Source organism: Tauraco erythrolophus, chromosome 3 (genome assembly GCF_009769465.1).
Source record: "Tauraco erythrolophus isolate bTauEry1 chromosome 3, bTauEry1.pri, whole genome shotgun sequence".
Classification (NCBI taxonomy): Eukaryota; Metazoa; Chordata; class Aves; order Musophagiformes; family Musophagidae; genus Tauraco; species Tauraco erythrolophus.
The window spans coordinates 24,047,387-24,069,786 of NC_141467.1; the positions used below are offsets into that span (position 1 = coordinate 24,047,387).

The window sequence follows — 22,400 nt, forward strand, 5'->3', positions numbered from 1 at the left end:
GCGCGGACCCTCCCCCAGCTCTCCTTCCGGGCGGCGGCGCGCCTCGCCGCCACCTCCCCGGCGGGACTTCCGTTCCCGGGCGCCTCTCCCAACCGGCGGGCGATGCGGGGCGGGGCGAGTCACGCCCCCGGCGCCGATTGGTCCGTGGCGGCGGTGGGCGTGCCGCCGGCCGGCCGATGAATGGAGTCGCTGGAGCGCACGCGGGCGCTCGCTGGCGGCGCGGGATGGGGGTCGGCGGCGGTGACGTGTGCGCGTTCTGGCGGCGGGCGTCCGGCCCAGAGGAGCAGCGGCTGCTGGAGCTCCTCGCCTACGGGCTGATGGTGCTGGGCGCCGCCTCCGCGCTGCTGCTCTGCTTTATCCCCATGCCCTACGGCCGGTACTCGTCGCGGCGCTTCGGCTGGCTGCTGCCCGCCCGCCCCGCCTGGGCTCTGCAGGAGCTGCCCTCCCTCCTCGTCCCGCTCGGGCTCGCCGCCTGCGGCGGGGCGGCCGCCGCCGCCTGGCCCAACCGCCTGCTGCTGGGCTGCTTCGTCGTGCACTACGCGCACAGGTGCGGCCCTTCGGCCGCGGCCGGGGGGGCCGCCGGCAGCGGGCACCGGCGAGGCTCCTGCGCTGGAGCGCTCGGGTGGTGCTTCCCTCCCTCCCTCCCTCCCTCCCTCCGGGTGCTCCGGCTCAGGCTTGCCCGACAAGCGGGGTGTGGCCGGCGGCAGGAGGAGCGCAGTGCTGTGGCAGTTCAGGGTCACGGCCGGCTGCTGTTTTGTAACTGCAGGGGCTGAGATTCTGCTGTTTAATCCGTGATTGTTATCATTTGATAAGGGTAATTCCTATTTTCTGCTTCTTCGCATTAAGATGTTCTATGTTTTTGCATGAGCCGCCTGAGAAATCGTGCTTGCTGTTGTGTGTGTTTTGCTGCTGCGTGGTTGTGGCGGAGTGCTACGGCACCTTTCAGAAATGACGTAGAAACGGAGCGTTGGGTGCCCTGTCAGCGTGCTGTATCATCTGGGCACTGCAGCTTTTGTAATGACCCCCGTTTAGGCAGTGACTTGACCAGGTAGTCTTAAGTGTTCCAACGATGGAAGTTCAGCTCTGGATGCTGATAATCATGTAATTTTAACATTGTGAAACAGCAGCTACTTTCCAGTTAATGGCTTTCAACATAGTGTTCGTTTCAGGAGTTGGACCTGATGATCCTTGTGGGTCCCTTCCAGCTCAGCATATTCAATGATTCATGAAAGTCCTGGCAGAGCTGAGGCTGAGAGCCCCATGTCGCCGTGTAGTCAATAGTATTTGAGTGTTTTGTAGAACTACTCAGGAGAAGGCAGCTTAGCTGGAGCTCAGATAGGATTTCGCTATTCACTTCAAGTCATTGACAATAGTTGGTAATGCTCCACGAGTAATTTTGCCACCATGCTAATACAGCAGAGACAGTCTTGTCAGGCTAATTTTAAGCCAAGCACGTGGCTGATATACAGTTGTTTTCCAGTACTAATTGTGAGAGGCTGTTGCTTTTGACTGAAGGTATTCCACATCCTCACGATTGAGATGGATGCAGTGCACAGTTGGCCCGGTACTGGCTTTGCAAACCCAGGAGAATGTCTTTACTTTGTGGGTTTTTTTTTTCTATTCTTAAGAGTAAAGAGGTTAGCTTTGGTGTGGGATCTTAACTCATCCTTGATGTCTAGGAAAAGCTAGAAACTCAAGGCAAAGGTTTGTATGGAAAGCTAAGCTATACCGCAGTTCCTTCTTTCCTCTTGCTTTATTGCTATTGCTGGACTGAGGACTGTTCCGTAGCTGAACGTAGACTGGAAGAGACCTCTGTAACCCCGTTCTGTTTGTTGTAATGTAGCAGGCTTTAAATAATCATATTAATGAATTTGTTATGCTATCTTGTAAGCCGTTAATGGTTTTGCTTCCTCTGGAAAGGCTCCTTTGAAGCAATAGTCCTCGAGTAGCTGGAAATCTATATTATTATAGATTGTAATTAAATCAATAGGTGATTGGGAGTTGGCTAGTTACACAAGGCAGAGAACAAAACCATCCGCCCGCTTTTCTTGTTTGAAGCTTGTTCGTTTACTCCTGTAATCCCCTGGGAAGAGCAATCAAGATTCCTTTCCCAAATGAGATGGCAGCTGTGCATTTGTCATGTCTTTAACAGGTGTCATAGAGTAGACCAAGATTGTCAAGGCAGAGCAATTAATGTTTTTAAGTAATTTTTAGGGCAAGGAGGAAAGCGAACTCACTTAGGTTAATTTCAAGGGGATTAACTTTGCCCTCTGGAAGTGCTGAGGGATTTGGTGTAGGGATTGTGAGACCTGGCTCGTTTTGTAAAGCTTGATGATACCACTGAGGATTTAGGCACAAAGGAGGACAAAAATATCCTGTGCTTGTCATCCGTTGCCTTTACTGCTCTGGTCAAAGTAATTGCCTTGAATACAAAGTTCAAAATTTCTGTCATAAGAGAAGAGAGCACTAATCTTGTAATTCCAATCAGACAACAAAACTAAGGTGTTAAAGCAAGCACAACTATCCTTCTCAACTAGGATCAAAGACTCCACTGAGACTTTGGAAAGCAGGATAATATAGGCTATGGATTACCAGGTTTGGGTGTCAAAAGCATCTTTTCTGTTTGTTAATGCAACAGTTTTTCTTTCCTTGCTCACTGTAGGGCCCTCATATTTCCTCTTCTGATCCGGGAAGGAAAACCAACACCATTTTTCACTTTTGTGCTAGCACTTCTGTTCTGTATTTACAATGGATACTTGCAAGGCCGAAGCTTAAGCAACTATGCAAAATACCCTTCGGGCTGGTTAAAAGATCCATGTTTCATTACAGGTGAGTTAAAACACATTATGAGAACAATAGGTGTAGTTTTCCTTTGTCTTCACAGCTTTTTACTTATTATAATTTTATAGAGTCTTCAATCCCATTTTATAACTTTGTTCGTAGTTAATTCTTGTTTGCTGTAGTTGAAAGCCTTTTAACCTTTTCTATTTTACACCTGTAAACTGGCACTTCTTGCCACAATGTCAATGCTAGATAAGCTGACTGTCATCTTTTTTCTTTAACACCAAAGTAAATACAGATCATGTATTTATATACAGGAACTTGAGGCCTTAAATGGAACCAGCCGCATACAGGTTCAGAATAAAGCAGATTTTCCACATAACATTTAGATTTCACTGAAATCCTTTGTTTCTTCATGTTGTAGGTCCTAAAGGTTTGTATGTGGTCAAACAGAAGTGAACAAATTAATGGAGTAAAAATCCAGTAAGGGTAGCTGCTAAGTACCAGGATACCGCTTCTAATGCCAGAAGTCCTTGGTGTTAGGATATTTGCACATGTGCCACCCCACCTACCCTCGTAGTAGAAGTAGGCTTTGTCAAAGAACAAAATTGGCCCACAAGGAAGGAGATGGAGGGGTTGATCATTCACTCCTATCAAGATGCGAGGTTATGCTTATACTTGAAACCAGGTGCATAATTAAAAGGCTGAGATGTTTAGTGACAAAGTATCGTCTTTGCCATATTTTTTGTTTCCTAGGCATCTACTTTTGCCTACCATCAAAAACATAGTATTATTTTCCATGGGAATCTTTACAAAAAGATCTTTTTGGTCTGAAGATAAACCAGAATATTTTGCCTTGTCAAAGGCAGAATACTGGGCTCTGTGGATTCTTGATCTGACCCAGTTCTGTTCTTATTATTCTGGAGCCAGAGCAAGTTAGTGTTTCTCCAGATTTTTCAAGCCTTTTACAGCAAGAACAAGAGATTTTTATCTTTATTGCAGTGTTATTGTGGATGCCAATAGAAGACCACTGTGCTAAGTGCTGTCATGACTATAAGATTGAAGAAATTTGAATCAAAATAGATTCTCTTGCCAGTATCAGGAGGCAGTATTGCTTATGCTCTAAAAATGGAGAATTTGAGGTACAAAGGAATGACTTCAGTGGGTGCTAGGCACTTGGGTATACTTGCAATTCTCTTGGTACTCTTGGAATTCCAGTCTCCTTAGACTTGGATCCAACAAAACACTGAATAAAATATCTGTTGATCAAAACCATTGAAGACAGATGCAATGAAGACTTGGTTTCTGGTGTCCTATTTTAGTACCTTTATCAAAAGACATCTGCATACAGTGCTCTACGCAAATCGTGAGTCAGGAGCCATAAATGAATTCCTCCTTACTGAAAGATCTTTAAAAAAGTTAACGCAATAAGACTGTTGCTCAAGTTTCTTTAGGTTGTTTTCGGAAGATGTAAATGTATAAATTATAATAGTTAGATTCATCTGCCTTTGGTTATGAATGCTTCTGTGTATGAATTAGTTTGGTTTGAGTTTTTCTGTTTTGTGGTGTTTTTTTCCAAATAACACCAGATTGGAATATATGCTTATATATATTTATTTCCAGTACTGCTAATCACAAGCAAAGCGTTGCTCTCATGACTACTGTAAGTCAAAATATTGCTTTAAAAGTTATCCTGAAAACTAAGAAAGTGAGGATTCTTGGTATACATAGCAACTATTTTAGTAGTGTCACTCGCTGACTTTTTTGATACTATTATTACAATAAATCTTTAGATAAAGTTTGGCATGGCTATGAAGCAGCCAAGCCTAAGACTTCTTGTTTCTTTTGTTCCTGTAACTAGAATATTTTTTGAGCTTTTTCAGTTTTGTTTTGTAGTGCACTTCAACATAACTGGAACATAGTAGATATTTATAACTGCTATTTCTTATTCATCCCAGCTAGGTACCTCCAAATATCTGCAGTTCATGCTTGTAGCTTTGGTCAACTTGAATGCAGAAGTACTGTACTGTACCCTGGATACTCTCTGAACAACTGGACTATTATGTTCTAGTTCCTCAAAAACATCTGGCAGTGTCTTTAAACCTCTGTCTAAAATGACTAAACAAAAATTGAGTAGAAGGTTAGAAAATAACAATATGAAGAAAGCATATTTGCTGAGGGCTAACAAGATATTTCTTTGGTCTATATGAACTTACACGTGGAAGAGAAAAGGGAGAGTGTCTACAAGTAGCAGCCAAACGAGGTTCAGTAGTTGGAAGCCAAAATGAGATAAATTTGCAATGAAGACAGAAATTTGGAGAAGTGAGGCTGATTAACCATCATGGTGGGAGGTTTCAAACGACTGATCTGTTCATTGTCTGTGGAGCTTTAGTATACAGATTGACTGTCTGTGTTCAGATGTTTAGGATTGATTCTAGGAAAGCAATAGCTTATATCTACACCAGCAACTGATTTGGAGCAGCAAGACAGTTTCAATGTGGTTCTCTCATGGTTCTCTAGACCATTTATTGGTTTAGTTCAGAGCAGTGAACTCACCTGTTTTTAGAGGAAATCTAAATCTTCTGCTTCAGATGCAGTACAACACTTGACAAAACCATGAGCTTGCAAAACAATGTGGGATCAACTTCATAATCTTTCAACACGTACCTTACACATGCATGCCAACAAAAAGCCTGCGAGCTTACCAAGAGTACCCGTGATACCCTGAAGCAGTGAACGCTACAAACAGGGGTGTATGCACCTGGGTGTTTCACATTTGTGTTCTTTCCTAATCTGTCCGCATGTCTAGTTGGAAACTCCTTTGCTTCCTTTAGTTTCATCAAACCCTTTGCAGTATGCTATGTCCCTTCTTACTCCTTTAAATCCCCATTCAACTACTTCCTTCTAATGTTGGTGGCTAACTCTTCTGTGCATCAGAACACTTCTCTTCATGGCAGCTCTGCGAAGCAGAGCAGTACCTGTAACTCAGAAGGTGCAGGTGACAGAACATCAGCACCTAGTCTGTTGCATGAGGCTTTTTATCTGGCAGTCAGGCAGCCAAGCACATATGCCACCTCTGCTCTCTACGCAGAGCAGACGTGAAAAGAGCGTGGGCGTTGTCCATATCTAGATATGATCTCGTTACCGAGGGATGCGGGTTAGTCAGTATCTCTCCTAACATCTATAGGCATCTGGATGCTCCAGATGATCTTGTGCCTTCTTGGAAAGACTAACCACACAATATGAGATGAGGCGCTCGTTCACCTGAAGTGTCTACCAGGCACTTTCTGTGCAGCTGTAGAAACTGGTCTCCTCCTGCTTCTATACAGTGTCTTGTACTGCAAGTTCTTGAAACCTGGAGTGGGAAGGTGAGCCAGACAGCAGTTAAAGTACTGTCACTCTGAAGCAGCCTGCAGAGCAGGAGTAGGTCTTTTTGCATGAGATGGTATATGGGCGAGGGTGAAGAGGGCACTGGTGCAACAATTCACGCACACTCTTCTGTTGCCTTAGGTCGTTTGGCAATATAGACCTAGTTACTGTTCTTCTTACGCAAGTATTCTCCTAGTATAAGCCCAGGCCTTAATCTCCAGGCTTGTGCTGAAGAAGGAAAAAAGCCTCTTGAGTTCAATAGTCTGGTGAGGTCATCTTTGTTGCGTGGTGCATCCTGTGGTTCTTAGAATATACTGGAGTACGCTGTGGCTCCCTTCCTGTTTACCTATCTGCGTTTGCCTTAGGTGGAAGCCAAGTCATGCAGATTGCAAAGCGTACCCAGCTCTTGGCTTCGTAGAGTACAGTCCCGGGACTCAGCCATGGTGAGAACCTGAGGATGAGGGCAACGATGTACAATGCCCACAGAGTATAGGTGCAGGAAACATGGTTATGCAGCATTTCAGGGGAAAGCAGATCTTCAACTCAAGGAAAGATGTTTGTTTCCTTCTGATATGTGGTAGTTTTCAATTAGGAGGGGTAAAAATGCCCAGAATCAAACTCATCATCTATAGTAATCGAGCAGTCTTAAAGCAAGCTCCAGTCTTTTTGCGTTATCTGAAAAGTTCTAGTAGTTCATATACTAATTTACAAACAAATACCAATACAGAATACACAGGTAATGTTCTCCAAAACTATGGTAGCAATTTGTAGACATCAAAATGTCTCTGATTTCCTCTCCTGAGAAAAATTGAGTTTTCTTTCTAGAACTGATACTAACTTTCAGTATAGATTTTTTCTCATGCTAATACTTAAGTAAATTACTAGAAATATTGTTTATATTGAAGTAGAATTAATGTTTGTTCTTGTTAAGAAATTTCCTTTCAAATTATTGTATGGATAGAGATAACTTGCTTATTTAGTTGCATGAAGAACACCCCTTGATTTTCAAGGTAGTCTCAATCTCCTCTGGCAGTTAGCAAATTGATATGTAATTACTAAGGATAAGAGAAGCAAACTGTTTGCTGCTGGACGCAATGAGGATTCAATATTCTCTGTTTGGACAGAGATCTATTTTGAAGGAAAAAAATGACAATGATCTGTTTTCCTAAAAAGTAGAGTTCAACAGCATTTGAATCATTCACCTATGTTTTTGAATGATGCCGTTAGATTAGCTCAACATAATGAGGAATTCATATATCTCACGATGATGTAATGACATTGAACATACATAGTTGAAAGGATTATGGTAAAATTAAAAAAAGGCACTTCACATTTGGCATCTACACACCTTGATTGCTAATGGAAACTTACTGCACTGTGCTGTATGAACAAAAGGTTAAGAAACATGCTTGTTCACAGGACTGAATTCTGCTTTTAGTTTTGTAATGTAAGCAGATTGTAACAAGCTAATAAAACATTTTTTATTTATATGGGTAAATATGGAGAGAGCTTTCACATAGAAGCCTCGATTTCTCTACAGAGCAGTCGCTTCTAATCCATGTGGAAGCAGGCAGCTAGGTCCTTTAGGTAAATGCAGCCCACAGGGATTGAGAGAAGCAAACTGCCTATCTAACAACTTTTTTTGAGATGAGGTCCACTTACATCTGTAGCTTCACTTTGAAATGTAGCTTAAATCTTGGTAAAGCATGCTCTGACAACCTACTATCTTGCAACATGACTTCATACATCTGTATATCCCCTTAGTGTCTTTGCTGAGAAGGTCATACTACTGGATTTCTCTGTATTGAAAGAGAATCACGTGAAAGACTCAAGTTATGGGTGCAAAAAGTCAAATCTTTATCTGGTGTGTGAAGTGACTTTACTCTAGAAGCACATCACTGGTGTTTTCTTGATAATTTAAATAAGTCAGCAACTTCAAAACAACAACATAATGGATCTACCCCCAAAACCTGAATCTTGTCTGCTCCTAATAACAAGGAATGCTGACTTCAAAGGAAGATAACATAGGTAACATAGCCATAGACTAAAAATGGAAAGGTGAAAAGACTGAATTTTAATCCTGAATTCCTTTTGATTTAGCCCATGCAATTATGGTAACAAGATATAAGGCAATAATCTCGGTTTCTGTGAAAGCTTGTTATAAAGAGTTAAATGATTTGGCTGGGTAACACAAGTAAATGGTGCATGAGTTCCTTCACAATTTTATTATTCCTTTTATTGCGTGGAAGTCTGCTGTGGAAAGTCTGGTATACCGTGAGTTAAAAGAAAGAGGGGGACTAAGATGTGTCCCTCTGGAAGGAATGAGAAGGGCTGTTTGTTTCAGTGTTTAAAATTTTAGTGTATTTGTTTTTCTAGGTGGGAGTTAGGGAAATACACACATTACATCTGTACATATGCACATGTGTACATTATATAAGTCTAGCAACATAGGAATAGAACTGTAAGTGTAAGGTTTAGTCGTATCTAGAGACCTGTTGATTACTGTGAGCTCTGCTGACCGAAGAGCTCAGTGCAAGACTGGGATTATGCAGGTTGTCACCGGAATTGCTTATGCTGCTTACATTATTACTGCTTTGAGATCATATGCCTAATATGTGATATATGACTGTAGTTTGTTTTCTGAACAAGCACTTTGGCTCTGTATTAAAGATAGTATTTTAAATATTTCTCTTCAGGTTTTATAGGGTGGTTGGTTGGCATGGCAATCAATATTCATTCTGATCATATCCTCAGAAATCTGAGAAAACCTGGGGAAACTGGTTACAAGATACCAAGAGGTGAGTGAAAATATTACAGAAAAATAAGCATCTTTCATATGAAGAGAGGTGGAGAGAGCTGGGACTGTTCATCCTGGAGAAGAGAAGGCTCAGGGGGATCTTATCGATGTATATAGATACATGATGGGAGGGAATGAAGTAGAGAGTCAGGCCCTTCTCAGTGGTGGTTGGTGACAGGACCAGAGGCACTAGACATGGAATTCAAACACATGAAATTATATCTGAACCCAATTTTTGCTATCAGAGTGGTCAAACACTGGAACAGGTTGCTCAGACAGGTTGTGGAGTCTCCATCTGTAGAGATACTCAAAACTGGACTGGACATGGTCCTGGGCAACCTGTTCTAGTTGACCCTGCTTGAGCCAGGGAGGATTGAACTAGGTGGTCTCAAGAGGTCCCTTCCAACCTAAAATGATTCTGTGTAAAAATTACCTCCTAAAGCTTGTTGTATTTTAAAGGAGATAGTCATTTATGATATAAGAGGAAACTGGAAATAGCAGTTTGTTGCCTACCTCAAGAAGTGATTTCATAGTGTGGGAAACACTTTTTTCCTTCAAGCCAAGTATTCTAAGGCATCTGTTTCATGATATGAGGTGGCTTGTGTGAGTCTTTGAATTTCTTGACCAACTTTGGCTATATTTTTAAGTGGTAAAAATGTAACGTAGCATTCCACAACTTTTATGAGAATCAGAAGATGGGTGGAGAAAGAAAACCTAAATTACCATTCTAATGTAGGGGCAGGAGCGGGAGGCAGAAAGTACTCAGCAACTGTGTGTGGCTGGCCCATCGTATGTTGTCCCACGTATGAAGAGGGAGGGATCTTACCTAATCGGAGAGCAACAACTACTGCAATAAGGGAGACACAGAGAAAAATGGACAGAAATCCAAAGGAAGCTAGGCATTATGAATTCTGGCCTTCATGGGAAAAATGGAGAATATGGAAGGACTTCTTATGGAGCCTATTGAAGTGTTAAGGTTTATTGACATTTTTGGAAACATTTGACTCTTCCAGCTATGCTATACTCAGTGAGAGCAGAAAAATAAGTTACCTCTGAATTCTGCTGTTTCTCTAAGTTTTTCCTTTAGTTGTTGCTCTCTCTTGTTTTTTAGTGAGATTTTTTTAAGTAAAACTGGAAGAACTGGATATATAAGGCAGTAGACTCATTTTTCACCAAGAAGGTAACTTTATGATTTTAATAGATGTAAATCCAAATGCCTGTGTGAAAAATGACTGCAAACATATTGTACTATGTTCAGTGTACAAAAAAGTTCTGAAGGAAATAAGATGTTACTTGCTGTATGGTCAGGAGGAGTTTGTCTTTTTGATATTGCTTATTCAGTTTAAGTGCTAGAATTCCACTTCTCATGTCACAAAAGTGAAATAATTAAAGCAAGGTCAAAACATGACCTGTATTACACTTGCCAAATACTTGTTTGCTTAGTCCCGCTGGTAAAGCACATACTGAGATGTTATCAATTTGTACACTAACTTTGGAATTAGGGTGAAAGTTCTTATTCTATAAAACTCCAAGCAGGCAAGTACTGATCACTTATGCATAATTGACTGTAAAACACATTTAACACAGACTGCATATTATTTCTTTCATTGAGTGTCAGGGCTGAAGTGGTAGACCTGACAGGAGATAGGAACAAAAGGGCAACACATTTTAAGCATTTGGAACTTGAATTCATAATAATAATATTGTTCATAATTAACTTAACTTCTGAAATACTTAAAGAAATGAAACACTATATGCTAACTAACTGTATGAGTACTTTCTGGTACTCTTACAGGGGAGCATATTTTCTATTTTTACTTATCTTAAAGGTTTAGTTTATTATCAAAGAGCCAGTTTGGTATCATTGATAATTACTTATTTACAAGGGCATTAATGATTTGAAGAGGAGGAAAAATGGAGCTGGAGAAGGTATGTCGTATAATGAGGTCTGAAGTCATCCTTCCTAGTAGAACTTGAACTGAAAAATACTGTCTCCACTGCCTTTAAATAGAGACATTGGTGATATAGCTCTTATTTAACTTACAGTAAAAGATAGCATTGGAGAACTCCTTGATTAAAGTGCTTTTAAAAAACTGCCTTGCTTTCAGGAGGAATGTTTGAGTATGTTAGTGGAGCCAACTTTTTTGGAGAGATCCTGGAATGGTTTGGGTTTGCCCTTGCCTGCTGCACCATTGAAAGCCTTGCATTTGCGTTGTGCACGCTTTTCATCTTGGGTTCAAGGGCAAAACAACATCACCAGTAAGTGTTTGTTTTATGATTTCTGTTGTCTCTATGCCACACTTTATTTCCATTTCACAAATTATGCCTCATCCTATAGGGATGTTGCAGAGCAAGTCTTGTGAAAGACTGCTACTGCAGTGGATAATATGATAGAGAATATTCTGAGTAGTATTAAGCACTGCAGAATTTCAATAGTACTAAGCATAAGCACACCATGTACAATGAGGTGGTCAAAATGATGTTTAAATGAACATAATTTGTCCTGGCTCTGTAAAGATTATAGAGACAGCTTTGGGAAAATTGTCTTAATCGATCACATACTATACTTTCCCTTGCGGCTTGAACTTGTTTCTGTAATATTAAATTTCTGAATATCGCTGTAAAGTTTTCTGTAACAGGTGTGCTTTAGAGTCAAGTCTATATCATATTGTCTGTAATCAAGTGTATGAGAATAAGAGAACAGATCTGGGAGATGATATTTAATAGTCTCTGCTCTGTAGTTAAATACTGTTTATGTACGGTATTCCTAATGTGGCTCTCTTGCTAACAGAAAGACCATAGTTTGAGAAGACTTGTTTCTTGAAAGGATTCTCTTTAAGGAATAGCTTGTTTAAAAATATGAACACCTTGATTTTATTTTGATTATTTTCAGCTTCCTGCTTTGATTCTCATGCTGAAACTTAGTGGCATAAGAGGAAATAAACATGAATTTATGGAGGAAATAGCAACAGCATTTTTTTCCAACCTAAGTGTCAGGGCAGCCATGGTTATGTCTAGAGGAGTCTTGAAAACCTCCAGAAACAGAGCTTTTCCTGCACCTTGTTTGTAGGGTGTTCCAGGTCTGTATTACCCTCTTGGTGAACAAGTTTTTCCTACTATCTGACCTGAACCTCCCAAGGATGTTGCCTGTGACCACATCTCCTTATTTTACCACCTGCTATTATTGGGCAGAGTTGCAGAATATCCTGGGTTGGGAGGAGCATCTGAAGATTGTCCAGTCATCTGGTGTGGCCTGCTCTAGCCAGGCGTAACAGCAGGGCTGTATCCGGTTGCCCAGGGCCTTGCCCAATTGAGTTCTTAGCGTCTTCAAGGGTCAAAGCTTCAGCACATCTCTGGCAAAGCAGTAGAACAGGATTTTTCTCATTCTTAAGAGGAAAGTGTTTTTCCCTTATGTCCAGTTGAAATTTTCCATGTCGCAACTTTTATTGTCTGCCACTTGTCCACTTGCTGTGTGCCTCCAGGAAGGGTATGGCTCTGCACTCTTGCTAATATCAGTGTAGGCAGTGGAAGACTGCAATTAGTTCTGCCTCTAACTTCTTTCCTAGGATGAAGAAGCCTAGTTCCCTCAACCTCTCTTCTTATATGTTCCAGCTATGAAGTCATCTTAATGACAGTCTGCTGGATTCTTATCCAGTTTGTGGACATCTCTGTTGCACAGAAAGCTGAAAACTGGAGGCAGTAATGCAGATGCAGGCTCTCAACTGCTGAATAGTGGAGAATAAGCACTTCCCTTGACTTGGTGGCTCTATACTTGTTAAAGCAGGCCAGTATGGAGTTAGCCTTCATCATTGCAGGGGTGCATTACTGACGCATGTTCAACTTGTCCACCAGGATGTCCAAGTCCTTTTGTTCAGAGCTGCTACCTAGTCAGTTGGTCTCTGGCCTACACTTTTGCATGGAACCATTGCGTTCCAACTGCAAGCTTGCATTTCATTCATAGTTTTTCTCCATTGTCTTAAATAACTCCCCTTCCAATACCTATAGGCAGCGATAACAGGAGCCCTCTTAATCTCTTCCTGACCAGACTAAGCAATGCCAGATTCCTCAGCCTCTCCTTGTATATTATGTTCTTCAGGCTCAAATTCCATGGTTGGTTTCTATCTTAAGCCTTAACAGCACTCTTGCAGAGCTCTTGACTTAGAGCATTATGAAAAGCTAAATGTTGTTAAATCAAGTAATCTGCACTAAAGGAAAAATGCATAAAAATAGGAGTACAGAAAAAACCCAACCAACTAAAAATAGTAAATCCCTCTAAGTGAAGAAATATTTTGGTGTAGTCTGTTTAGTCTGAAAAACTTAGAATAAATGACTGAAAAGGATAAATACTGTAATGCTGGTACTCCACAGCTGCAGGCTATCATGCATTGCATGATTTGTTCTCTGCTTATTCCAGCTCTGATCTTGCAGTTAGCTATTGGTAATATGAATACCTGCATCTTTGAGGAGCCCAGATGAAGCTAATGTGCTTTGTTATTTCACAGCAGTAGAAAAATAAATATTTGGAAATAGGAGTAAATGTGTGTGTTGTATAAGGTGACCAGACAAGTAATAACATTTGGTGGTGCTATGAATGTATTCTTTTAAAATTGTTTAGATTTGAAAATAGCGATGGTCTTTGAGGGGGGCTTACCAGTAAGGCTAGTGTAATATTTGTCACATCCAGTTTGATTATCCAAATCTTGACTGGAACTGAAGATTTTCTATCCAGAACAGGACTGTCATAGTATCTCTTGCTTCTACATTAAATCATTACACAATTTGACATGTTATCCCCTTGAATTTTTTGATTTTTTTTTTTCCTTCATACTTATAAAATGCAAATACTCAGGATGCATAAAAACATATGTTTTGCAACAACAGGCTATTCCTTCCCTGACTGATCTCAACGCATCTGTTGGTTTGATTTCTCATTGCTGGCGGCAGTAACTTTGTTTTGTTGTAGTTGGTGATTAGATGTCATTAGGATGAGTGGGATAAATGGCAGTTTTCTATCCAGAGTAAGTTCCGATGGCATCTTTGTTTTGTAGCCAGAAAATATATGGATTAAAGTGAACACATTGTACAATTACTTAATTTCCTTGACAGCATTTTGAAGACTCAATACTCATCAGATTTCTGTCTTTGTTTTTCAGATGGTACCTTGAGAAATTTGAAGACTACCCAAAGTCCAGAAAAATTGTGATCCCATTTGTGTACTGAGCTGTGCTTTTTAACACTGTTTTTGAAATGGATGCTTTTTCTAACAGATAACACTTTACAGGTGTTGGCAGATTAACACCATGCTCTGATCATCACTGACAAAGCCTTTGCATCAGTGCTGCTGTTAGTTACTGTATTTCCTCTTAATGAAAACCCCGAATCTGATGGACGTGGTGAATAGGAAGAGAAGCGCTTTTCCAACAGTGGAGCACCATCATAAATACATTAGGCAATATGTCTGAAATCACATAATGGAAAGTACTGTACAGGACTTGTGATGCTTCCTTTTCTGCCTAGGCAAGCTTCTGCTGTTTCCACTTGATCTAGCCATGCTGTCCTGAGGATTGTGCCGTGAGTCCAGTTGCCCTCACTGCAATCTGGAAGATGTGTTGTGCCTGTTATTTGCCTGCATACAGAAATGGGGTGGTTTTTTTTCCCTTGCCTTTCCTAATCCTTTCTTCCCCCCCACCTGCATTTCCAGGAGAACTGATGATGCAGACCAAGGACATTAGATGAATATAATTGCTGTTAGGTCAGAGACAGTGTTCTTCCTTCTCTTGCACTCTTACACAGATATGGACACTGTATAGATAATAATGCCATTTACATAAACAGATGTAGTGCTACCTTTCCCAAATAATAGACTAAGATTGTAATCTACCTCAAATTTGGTAACTATCTTGATATTCAATGTGTTTTCTCACTCAACACTATTTTGGGAAGCCATCCTTTATTTGGGATACTTAGGCCAGTCTAGCACTGCTAACAAATGTGTAATGTTTTCTAATTTAGTTTATGAAAAAAAGGAATTAAGATTTTAATGAAATTCTTACTTTGCTGTTTAAAAAAAAAAATCAAGTGTCTTCCTTATCTGATTGGTAACGGTCTAGATGATTTTATATTCCAAAAGTCTGGAATCTTTTAGTACGTCTTGTTTTATTAATGTCAGTTCTCATACCCCTATATTTTTCTCCTGAAGGACTCTAGAAGGGTTTCAAAAACGTGATGAGATGCCAAGCATACCAACTTTCATGTTCCAGGCACATCTGTCTTCTTTGCATGCTTGTGATATCAAAGAATCTTTTACAATTGCTGAAAAACAAGTAAGAAATTCTACAGAAAATTTAAAAAAAACAAACTGAAAAAAACCCAATCCAAACCCATCAACAAAAACCCAAACAAAAACAACCCAGAAAAACTTCCCACAACACCCCAAAACTCTGCTGCTAATATACTTTGGATATCATTGGAAATCGAACTATTGCCAAATGTCTTCCACTCTGTTTATATATGTTGGGTTATGTTCTTTAAAACAAATTGGTACTGTAATTTTGCCAGATGCTGAGTTTTCCAGTATGGTATTGCAGTAAGCTTTGTCTAAAGCTCAAAATTCTCTTTGCTGTTGAGTTACACTGCTGTAGTAATCAAAGTAACATATCTGAATAATTTTTAGAATTTCAGATATTAGTTTAAAAAATGTACCTTCAAGAAATGGACGGTGAAAAAGGACTTTGACCCAAGCTTCTGCTTAACAGTCGTTTCTTCCTCCTCTCCTTCCTGCCATGTTTATATGGTACTTCCTGCACTGAAGTCTTGGCTATCATTAAGGATTTATTCAGTGGTCTAAGTAAGTGTAATAAAAAATTCTATTGTTACTGACTGAAATAGTCAAAGGAAGGAGAAACTGACAGTCCTGCACTGATAACTTACTTATAGCTAAGCTCTTTGACTGTCAGTTGTTCCTCATAATGTTGACTGGGATGACCAATCCTGCTCTCAGTCAATATCTAAAAAGCCCAGCTTTAGGAAAATACAGGCATAACCATTCCTTTGGTCCCAGTGTTGTTACTCAATTCTCAAATTGTTTAGTAATTTATTTAGTGTTTACATCCTTTCCTTAGTGTTTTACAGGAAGTTTGAGGCTTCCCCTGTTGTTTTTGTTATCACACTATAATTTGACATTTGATCCTAGTTGTCTTGATGAACACTTAGTCATGAAGTTCCCTGGGAAGAGGATGGTGCGGAGGATGATTTACTCCTCAATGCTGAAGTGGAGTTAGTGGACAATAAATGTTCAATCGATCACTTAAAGCATATTCTGAAGAGAATTTTAGAAACCTAGTCTCGATATATCAAGATATTTCTAAACCTTATCACATCCCTGTGTCAGCTTTTTAAATCTTAGTATCTAAATAATCCAGCTATCAAAATCTGTTTTTTTTTGGGGGGGGGAATATAGGATTCAAAAAACACTATCTACTCTAGATATTTAAATACTTGCATAGTTTATGATGAATTAATATCTTGTATCTTTAGGGATATTTGTTAAATCACTAATTGGACAACCAACCAGATCTGACTGTAGCACTTTAGTCTCTAATTTGCCACTTATTTTTTTTTTTTGCCTTTTATGAAAAGGCAAAGATTCTTTTAAAAGTAAACAATGACAGAAACAGCTCAGTGTTCAGTATATATCCTTATATTCATGAGCTGTAGCCATCTAGTACTTTAAGGGCACCTACAAGAAAGCTGGAGAAGGGCTTTTTACAAGGGTGTGTATTGATAGGACAAGGGGCAATGGCTTTAAACTGAAAGTAGATTTAGATTAGAGATAAGGAAGAAATTCTTCATTCTAAGAGTGATGAGGCACTGGAACAGGTTGCCCAGAGAAGTTGTAAATGCCCCATGCCTGGAAGTGTTCAAGGCCAGGCTGGATGAGGCTTTGAGTGACCTGATGTAGTGGAAGGTATCCCTGCCCATGGCAGGGGGTTTGGAACTAGATGATCTTTAAGGTCCCTTTTGTCTCAAACTATTCTGTGATTCTCTGTAGTCAGAAGTCTTTATCATAGTTCACAGAAAAGTTGTACTGATGCCTAAGTTTTCCTCTGGTACTATGCTGCTAAATATTTATTTTGACTAAAAGTTTAGCTGGTTTGCTTGCATAATGTTAATTTACAGTTTACCTATAGCAGGATGGGGATCTGAAGCTCTGACAGTTCATCTGTGTTCTTTCTCTTGTTACAGAAAAGGAAAAGCTAAGGTCTATGGGATGTGAATGTCAATGTGTTTAGAAATTCTAGTTAATTGGATTATTAAAAAAAACCCCAAACCCTACAAAAGTAGATTTTGTTCTTTGTGTTTATATTTTATATCCTCATTATACTGCTGGAACCTTCCTTAAGTAAGTACAGAATTTGAGGCAGTTCATTAGAGAACAAATCTTATGAAGTGTGGCTGAGGGAACTGGGATTGTTTAGCCTGGAGAAAAGGAGGCTGAGGGGAGACCTTACTGCTCTCTACAACTACCTGAAAGGAGGTTGTAGTGAGACGGGTGTCAATCTCGTCTCTCAAGTAACAAGAGATAGGACAAGAGGCAATGGCCTCAAGTTGCACCAGGGGAGGTTTAGATTGGATATTAGGAAAACTTTCTTCCCTGAAAGGGTTGTCAAGCATTGGAACAGGCTGCCCAGGGAAGTGGTGGAATCACCATCCCTGGAGGTGTTTAAAAGACATGCAGATGTGGTGCTTAGGGATATGGTTTAGTGGTGGACTTGGCAGTGTTAGGTGAATTAGGACTTGATGATCTTCAAGGTCTCTTCCAACTTAAATGACTCTGTGATTCTATGACTCTATGTAGTGCTTAGGGACATGGTTTAGTGATGGACTTGGCAATGCTGGGTTAATGGTTGGACTTGGTGATTTTCAAGGTCTCTTTCAACCTAAATAATTCTGTGATTCTTGCATTTCAAGACCAAGGTACATTGGTGAGAAGCATATAATCGACATGGTCAAATTCTAGAACTGCCTTTTGTTTAAACTATCCCATTTATTTGTCATACTTCACTTGAGCTCCCTTCACTTTTCAGCAGATTTGACAGAATTTTTCTGGTAGAAAATATGTGATAGTGAAATTTTTTTCTTGAAATACATAGTGTGAAAATGAACTCTGTTCTGCCCATTCCAGAAGGAGAAATCATGTTTGCTTGGTATTGGGTATAATATCTGTAACAATTTTTAACAGAGACGCTTCTATTTAGACTGACTATGTTTTTTCCCAAAAATACTTTACTAATAAAATCTAGTTTGTGGTGCCTTGCTTGAATACTTTTTTTATGTTAGTAATCTTTGCTATAAGTTTTGGAGGTTGACCAAGGCTTTTGTACCAGCAATTTCATTATCCCAAATGAGGTCTTGAGGACTGTAATAGTAAGGTTGTGTTAGAATAACCTAGATGCATATGTGAACTTGATGAGATGTACTCAAAAAAGAAATTCTTAAAAGTCACAAGATAAATTTGTCTAGTGATACGTTCTTAATTATGTAAAACAAAGTATGTAGCTGAGATAGTCTACGCTTGTGGTTAGAGCAAAGATTAACAGAAGAGGCTACTCATTTGGGTTCCTCTTCTGCTGCTAGGTCATGGTGAACTTTTCATTTGGCACAACTGTAGCACCTGCTGTTTCAACTATTTTAATTGTGGTTCAGCAGCATATTGTCTTTTTGAGGAATGAAGATAGCATACAAATGACTTGCGGTATAAACTTGTGTTCTTTCAGCAGGCAAGAAATCCTGAATGCCTACCACAGAATTTTTACAGCCTGTGTGGGAAAAACACCTGTAACAAACACCTGTTTGTTAATTTAAATGAATTAATAGTTTGAGAATGTCCTAGCCTGTTCTATGCTACTAAGTTTTACCAATAACAATTGCACTTGTCACTTGCACTGACATCAGTTTTGTGACTTTTTGTCACTTTTGCAGTGATGCAACATATCTATCAGCACGTATGTGCCCACACAACAACACACATGAGCAAGCAATTGTAGAAATTCCTGTTCAAAACAACTGAAGGGATAAGACTAAAACAAGGTTTGCATCTGAATGTTGCACAACTGTGACTCACTGTTTAGCTCTTTTTGTTTTAAAAAGTGTTTTGTACATCTCTTGCTTGACTTACCATGTTTGCTTTAAAAGCAAAACCAATACCCTTATGTTTTGTTATGTACAAGTGGATGGTGGAAGCAATAGGTTATTTCTTCACAGAGGTGAAAGAATAACTATATAATGATCGGCACATTGTCGTGGTTTAGGCTGATCCAGCAACTAAACTCCATGCAGCTGCTCTCCCACTCCAGTAAAGTGAGAGAGGAGAAAAATATAATAAAAGGACAGGGTCGAGACAAGAACAGAGGGAGCACCCACCGATCATGGTCCTGGACAAAACAGACTCGGCTTTCTTAAAGCAAAACAATTTATTAACAGTTACTTAAAAGAATAAAGACAAGCGAAACCAGTTACTTCAAAGAATAAAAAGAAAACAAGGCCAGATCTTAAAAACAACACCTCTCCACCCCCCTTTCCTTTCCTTCCCGGCTCTACCTCCTCCCCTCAGTCACACAGGGGGACAGGGAATGGGGGAGTGCAGGTCAGTTCATTCCATGTTGTTACTGCCACTCCTTTCTTAAAGGAGGAGGAGTCCTTACACCATTTTCCTGTGCTCCGGTGGATCCCCTACTCATGAGGAAAATCCACAAACTTCCCCAGCGTGAGTCCTACCTGCAGGATGCAATCCTTCCCCAATGGATTGCTCCGGCGCAGGCTTTACCACAGTCTTGGATTCTTAGGGAGTTGTTGCCACTCGCTCTGGCATGGGTTGTCCCACAGTCTCTAAATGTGTCTCTATACAGACTGTAAATGTGTCTCTGCCTGTGCCCATCCTTCATGACTGTCCTCAGGCATCTCCTTTAAACAAAACACCTCCCCATCAACGAGGGTCGTCCCACAGACTCTAGATGCGTACCGTCCTCGGGCCCAGGCATCTCTTCTCTGACATGGGTTCTCCACGGGCTGTGAGTGGGTCTCTGCTCCACTGGGACTGTCCTGGCTGCAGGGGGCCACCTGCCATCTCGCCACCGCTTGCAGGGGAAACAGCTCCTGCTCACCTCGTCCCATTCCATCTTCACTGACCTGGTGTCTGTGTGGCCGTTTCTCTCAGATCTCAGTCCTCTCTGGGTGAACTTGGCCCAGTGGGCACCCCGGGAGCGGGGCTCTCCCTGAGTTCCCCAAGCGGCTCCGTCGCGGCCATCCTCAGCGGGTGGTGCTGGCCCGGCACGGGCTGCCGTCCGGTCGGGTGCCCGAGGAGCGGGGGCTGCGCCCTCCTCTCTTCTCCTCGCTCCTGGGCAAAGGGCACACCTTTCCGGTTCCTTTGTCCCAACGTAAACAGGGCAATTCGCAGAGGTGCCGATTGGCTCAAGCCCCGAGGGGGATGGGAGTCCAATCTGGCAGGCAGCTCCTGCCACCAGAACCTCCCCTCCCCCCCATCAAACCATGACACACGTTTGGTATAATGCTTCTCCAGAGATGATGCATTACCAGTGTGCTAGTAAGAGCCTTGCACTGATACTGTGTTTCTGCTCCCTAATAGTTGCAGCCTCTTTTTTTCAAATGACTATTGACCTATCTAGTTTCCCACAGAATACGGGTGGCTGGATCCGAAGAGGGATCACTAGCAAAGCCATGTGCTCCAGCTGCTCTGGGAAGGAGCGCTCCATGTCTCTTCAGCTATTCAAATGGAAAAACAGTACAAACTTAGATAAAAAACTTGTACCAGAAAAAGAGAGTACCGTGTGATCATATCCATCAACTGGAGTTCAAATGTTGAACAACACTATCAAGACTCAAAAATAGCCTGTCCAACACGAGCTAGCAGGAACTACCCCAGGTACCTGCTGGTATTGTGTCCTGCTGACTGCTGTATTGGGTTGAGATCCAACCTTTTTAATCCATATCAGTGTGCTGGTGAACAATCTGAGAGGCTTCCTGCTATTCCCCTCAGCCCCAAGTGTTGTGTTTGGTGCTGGAGACCAAGAACCGGATGCTATACAGAGCCAAGATTTTGCTAATATGCAAGTGGCCGTGGGTGGAAACCCTGTGAGAAAGAAGCCCTGCAAAACACTAAAATCCTGCACATCTGGAGTTGTGCAACTCTCAGGTGAAAGCTTGTTTTAGACTTATCCCTTCAGTTGTCTTGCATTCAGAATTTCCACAATTGCTTGCCCACGTGTTTTTCTGTGGGTGTGCAGGCACGTATATGCTGATAGATACGTTGCAACTCTGCAAATACATTTCTTCTTTCGTTCTCTACCTGCGTCTGAAAAACGGTGCTGTATGAGAACAGAACTGACTTGAAAGTCCCAAATAATATTTTGAAAGTGTTGAAGTGTTAAGCAGAGTTATTAATATATGTTAACATCAGTAATCAATGTAAATCAAGTTAAGTGGGCTTACTTTACTCCTGATTTCTCTGCCTCCTCCTCCTGCCAGTGGTGCAGGGGGACAGGGAATGGGAGTAGCAGTCAGTTCATCATACATTGTCTCTGCTGCTCCTTCCTCTTTAGGAGGAGGACTCCTCACACTGTTCTCCTGCTTCAGTGTAGGGTCCCTCCCACAGGAGATAGTACTCTGTGAACTTCTCCAACATGAGTCCTTCCCATAGGGCGCAGTTCTTCACAAACTGCTCCAGCGTGGGTCCCTTCCACGGGGTGCAGTCCTTCAGGAACAGACTGCTCCAGTGTGGGTCCCCCACAGGGTCACAAGTCCTGCCAGCAAACCTGCTCCAGCATCAGCTCCTCTGTCCATGAGTCCACAGGTCCTGCCAGGAGCCTGTTCCAGCGCAGCTTCCCATGAGATCACAGTCTCCTTTGGGCACATCCACCTGCTCCAGTGTGGGGTCCACCACAGGCTGCAAATGGATCTCTGCTCCACCGTTACCCTCCATGGGCTGCAGGGGCACAGCCTGCCTCACCATGGTCTTCACCACAGGCTGCAGGGGAATCTCTGCTCTGGCACCAGCAGCACCTCCTCTCCCTCCTCTCCCTCCTCTCCCTCTGTCTGCACTGACCTTGGTATCTGCAGAGTTGTTTCTCTCACATATTCTCACTCCTCTCTCCTGACTGCTGTTGTGCAGCAGTTTTTTTATCCCTTCTTAAACATGTTATCACAGAAGTGCTACCACCATCGCTGATGAGCTCAGCTTTGGCCAGTGGTGGGCCCATCTTGGACCTGGCTGGCATTGGCTCTATTGGACACGGGGGAAGCTTGTGGCATCTTCTGGCAGAAGCCACCCCTGCAGTTCTCCCACTACCAAACCCTTCCCATGCAAACCCAATTCAAAGTTTCATTTTATAAAATTGCAAAATAAAACAATTATATGGCACTTGTAGGCAAAAGTCTT

The 22,400-nt window shown here is 41.5% G+C and overlaps 1 protein-coding gene across 1 annotated transcript; it reads left to right on the forward strand.

Annotated features, from left to right (window-relative positions):
* Positions 1 to 224: 224 nt before the first annotated feature.
* On the forward strand, positions 225 to 14,167 carry SRD5A1 (steroid 5 alpha-reductase 1). The gene is made up of 5 exons (XM_086609058.1): positions 225 to 547; positions 2,663 to 2,829; positions 8,847 to 8,948; positions 11,056 to 11,206; positions 14,101 to 14,167. The coding sequence occupies exons 1-5, from the start codon at positions 225 to 227 to the stop codon at positions 14,165 to 14,167; spliced, it is 810 nt and encodes a 269-aa protein (XP_086465184.1).
* The last annotated feature ends 8,233 nt before the right edge of the window (positions 14,168 to 22,400 follow it).

Bases quoted from the DNA above. Each gene is read 5' to 3' on its own strand.
- SRD5A1 (XM_086609058.1), top strand. From the start codon at position 225: ATGGGGGTCGGCGGCGGTGACGTGTGCGCGTTCTGGCGGCGGGCGTCC. The intron at 8,949-11,055 runs GTGAGTGAAAAT...CCTTGCTTTCAG, and splicing joins TGGTTACAAGATACCAAGAG to GAGGAATGTTTGAGTATGTT. The intron at 11,207-14,100 runs GTAAGTGTTTGT...TTTGTTTTTCAG, and splicing joins AGGGCAAAACAACATCACCA to ATGGTACCTTGAGAAATTTG.